The following is a 4357-nucleotide window of genomic DNA, read 5'->3' on the forward strand; positions in this document are numbered from 1 at the left end:
AACTAATATATCCTAATATAAGTAATAAATCAATAATTATTCACTTTCCTTTTACACTATATTTATATAATATCTATATATTTTTATAAATATAAATATTAACATATTATTTTACTTTATATTTCAAAATACTTGGTGAATTCCAAAAATCAACAACAAATCATGTTTCTCAAATGAAAATTGTTTCGGGTTTTTTGTGGAAGTTAAATTTGATTTTATGGGTCAAAAGTTGGTAAATAGATTGTTTGGTACAAGTTAACTACATTTAGGTCAAAATTTGTTACGGATCATTTGAGTATTTTTAAAAGTTTGAGAATGCAAAATAGATTTATTGTCAAATTTGTTATGGGTTCAAAGTGTTGACTTTAAAATGTCAAAAGTATGAAAGCTAGAATTTTAAACATGATTCAGGTTTCAAGTTTATTTTTAAGGGCGTTTTTGAAATAATCAAAAGGTTTGGGATTTGACAAATTGACTATTTTCCCCTCAACTATTAAAATTTAAGAAAAAATTGCGAACACTTTCGACATGCCACCCCATGCCTATCAATGCTTATAACTTTTATCAAATTTGAAATATTTATGTCAACATTAATTTTTCCTTCATCGGTGATCGGAACGTTGTATGGGAAGCATGTCATGCAAAACTATGCTCAAATGAAACAAAATACTCACAAAATTGAATGGGTTAACATGTTATTTTTATGTTGTTATTTTGACAAAGTCGAGAAACCCTCTAAAACTTATCAAAATATTTTTTATGGTGGAGCTCAGAAAAACATAGTTTTGAAGAGCATCCATTGCTACAATTTAATATCCTACTTTCCTTTGATGGGTGATAAATTGATAAATATATCAATAAAGGTAACGCCTCTTTTGTATTTAGGCTGAGTGGTTAGAACTACTATCGTATGAGAAGTCTTATTTTCGAAATTGGTTCATAATCAAAATTCTTTCAATTATACATATATGACACCGAGAATGAATTTTTCAATAGAAAGAAGTATTCTCGAGTACGATTTTACACGGACATTTTTTTATTAAGTTTATTTAAAAAAAAAATCGTTTTATGATATAAATAAAATCAATTTATGTAAACATTATATAGATACAAACATACATGCAATACATTTTTTTCATATACGCTATTTAGTTATTTGTTTTACTTATAATTTTATATTTGAATTATCCCGTATGTGACACGGGCTCTAAATATATATATTTAAAAACAAATGACAGTTTATGTATTTTTGCGCTTAAATGACATGTTTCGTAATTTAGGCAATATATTAAGAAGAAAATTTGTAATTTACTGTCGTTTTTGTAAATGGTCCCTGCAGTATGATTATATTATGGTTTTATTACAAAGTTTCTTTATTTACATTTTTAGTTTCTAGTAAAAAAGTAACACAAATAGTAATTTATGAAATTTTCCGATTAAGCTTGTTACATTTTAGCATACTATTGGACTAACTTTGTAACTAATGAAACGTTGGGACCAAAACCACCATATGACAATGTAATTAAGTCTTATAAACAACAAATGAATCTTAAATTTCCTTCATATATACTGTCATGTTTTACATAGATCAAATAGTTAATTTATATGTACAATAATAAATAAAACAAATCATAGAATTTAAATGAATCAAAGCTTCAACTCCAAGGATGAAGTTCAAACAAAATCCAATTCAATCAATCAATTTTCATCTCGTTTCATCTGAGAAGCCTATGAGAATGCTTGAGAAGACCATTCAATGGCGTGTTTCGTGCATTTTGCAATATGTTCTTCACCTTTTCCGTCATCTGTTTCTAGCAACGAGCAACGAAAAGTAAGTACAGAAAAGCATGAATCTTGTTTTCTTGATGATCATAATGTTAACTGAACCTGTCCAAGGCTGCTTCCTGTTGGATAGGGGACGACTCGTCGACGATTGAGTACTGAAGGAGGCGATTTCCTGTTTGTTTCTTCGCCATTCAGTTTGCTCCTACTTCTTGTTGTCATTGTTGGTGTTTGTATCTTAGCCATTGTGTTTGATAAATTCGGTTCCTTAATCTAATCAAAACAGATTCTAATAAACATTGGTCCATGATATGTAACAAGTAGAAACTGTAATAAACTTAATAGGTGCATCTATACTCACACCGCTTGAGATCTAATCCCACACCATTTCAAACGGCCGTCTGGATAGAGGTCAAAAACGACTGTTTTGAAAACATTTTTTAAAGTTTTCTATGGTCAAAACGGCCATCCGGATATTGGGCAAATGACAGTTCTAACTAACAATATTAAAAGTGTAACCCCCCCCCAAATCGTCATAAGGACAGCCTTGATATCGTTTAAACGACGATTTTGACCAATGATTTTTAAAGTTTGACTTTTTTGTTCAAAACAATCGTTTTTGTCTCTTATGGACGGCCATTTTGTGAAATCAAATAAAGGTGATGTAGCTACGAAACGACCCTAAATTGAACATAGGTATAAGTTACTAGTTAATACCGTAACACTACTTCTGCTTCTGGTTTTGATGGTAGGTGATGAGTTGTGTTGCCATTTATCCTCAAGAACACCAGGAACCGCTGATTCCTTGATATTTATTTATGGGAAATACATGAAACAACATTAAATTAAAAGGACATTCAAATAAAAAGTTAAACTGATCACTTGTATTAGGACGTTAATTACCAGAAATAACACCGTGGCACAATGCTTGAGAACTTCAAGATTCATTCGAACATCATCTAGACTCCTTGATACATGTAAACAAATTGTTAATTCATCTTTATTAACCCTTTCGTTATCGCTTGGATTTTATATACGGATATGATTATATGAACATGATACGATAATAATGATAATCTTGTACCTGTGTTTTTGTTCACCAAGTCCAAAATAAGCAGCCAATGAAGCCATCTTCATATTACCGGCTCGTTTCCCAAATTTCTCCGACAAAACTCCTAACGAATCGATCAACGCTACAGGCTCAGGCACAGGCCGACCGATCTCCTTAAACGCTTCCTTAATCCTAGCACAATCAAACCTTCGAATATTATGTCCAGCCCATATCCTTCCATTCAAAATATCAAATATTTTATCAGCAACTTCTTCAAAAGACGGAGCATCTAAAACCGTCCCTCGTGAAATCCCATGGCACCGAGCTGGATTCAACCCGACAGCCGACAAGTCACCTGGTCGTATCAACGTGCAATAACTCTCGATCTCAACTAACTTTCTTGGACAAATCACCATTGCTCCAAACTCTAACACCCAAAATTTTTGCCCGGGTTTGTTTGGCACGTTTGTTTCCAAATCAAAGAACACGATTTCGTTCGACATTGCTTGCATTAAATGAAATATTCTAATAAACTTATGAACTCTTAATAGATATTAATATTAAGATATGAAATGCATGTAATATAAAGGAGGCATGTGCATGCATACACATATATATAGAGGGAGTGATCATATATAATATTAATGCATGATGGGATATAAGGTTGATTGACTTGTAGTTCAAGTTAAACAATAGTTTGAAACAATGTAGGTTTTTAGAGATTAGGGTTTAGAGGTAGTCCTTATGGGAAAGTAAAGCAATTCCAGGTAAGAAGAAATAGAAAACCTCCATTAATGGTGATCTATGTGTGTAACAATATATGATGAAATGTTTCTTGTTAGGTCTAAATTTACAAAAGTAGCCTTTAATGGAAGCAAAGTGTATTCATGCAAGAAACTGGTTAACTTTTGGTTTACGTAATTTTGAAGGGTATTGGTTTATCCAGAAAAGTGGCTCACGTTTGTTATGTTGCTTTCAAACATCCTTTAACCTTAAAGGAAAGAGTCAAACTAATTAAAAAACAATTAAGTTTCATAATAAATCAACTTGGATGAAAATCAAATTATCAAAAGAGCTTTTTTGTTTTTTTATGTAAGATAATTAAGGACCATTTATCCTGTCAACTTAACCATGGGCAACAAGGTCCAAGGTCCAAGAGCAAAGGGTGAAATGCAGGCTTTTTCCGCGTCGGGTGTCCGCCAGATTCGTTGATCATTGTCGGTCTTCTACAGTTTAGCCTGTTCATTCGTAATCAACGATGATAATGATTTTTGTAGTAGCGTATTAATGTTTTAAGACTGACGTTTTCAAGTTGTATTTGGTAAAAATTTAAGTAGGGTTGGAGAGGTATATTTAATTCAATACTATCATCATTTCTCTATTATTTCTAGCATTAAACCTGGACTAACACTAAATTTGCCACAGTTTTGCCACAAAATAGCGACAATACAATTTTTTGTTGGAAAAGCAGTTGGAATTAAATGGCTGGAAATGATTTCCGGCATGCATAATTTTTCCAACTAA

The 4357-nt window shown here is 31.9% G+C and overlaps 1 protein-coding gene across 1 annotated transcript; it reads right to left on the reverse strand.

Annotated features, from left to right (window-relative positions):
* Positions 1-1535: 1535 nt before the first annotated feature.
* Positions 1536-3345, reverse strand: LOC143586808 (protein NEN4-like). Its single transcript, XM_077068275.1, has 5 exons — positions 2867-3345; positions 2686-2749; positions 2500-2586; positions 1888-2055; positions 1536-1805 (listed from the first exon to the last, which is right to left on the reverse strand). The coding sequence occupies exons 1-5, from the start codon at positions 3343-3345 to the stop codon at positions 1716-1718; spliced, it is 888 nt and encodes a 295-aa protein (XP_076924390.1). The 3' UTR covers positions 1536-1715.
* Positions 3346-4357: the final 1012 nt, after the last annotated feature.

Source organism: Bidens hawaiensis, unplaced genomic scaffold (genome assembly GCF_021521415.1).
Source record: "Bidens hawaiensis isolate Kalapana, Puna unplaced genomic scaffold, B.hawaiensis_p1.1 tig00034993_1, whole genome shotgun sequence".
NCBI lineage: Eukaryota > Viridiplantae > Streptophyta > Magnoliopsida > Asterales > Asteraceae > Bidens > Bidens hawaiensis.

What these genes read in the sequence shown, in the direction of transcription:
- LOC143586808 (XM_077068275.1), bottom strand. Translation starts at nt 3,345, where the DNA reads ATGCAAGCAATGTCGAACGAAATCGTGTTCTTTGATTTGGAAACAAAC. An exon ending in GTGCCACGGTGTTATTTCTG is followed by an intron (nt 2,587 to 2,685) that starts GTAATTAACGTC and finishes ATAAATATCAAG; the next exon opens with GAATCAGCGGTTCCTGGTGT. An exon ending in CAGGAAGCAGCCTTGGACAG is followed by an intron (nt 1,806 to 1,887) that starts GTTCAGTTAACA and finishes TGCTAGAAACAG; the next exon opens with ATGACGGAAAAGGTGAAGAA.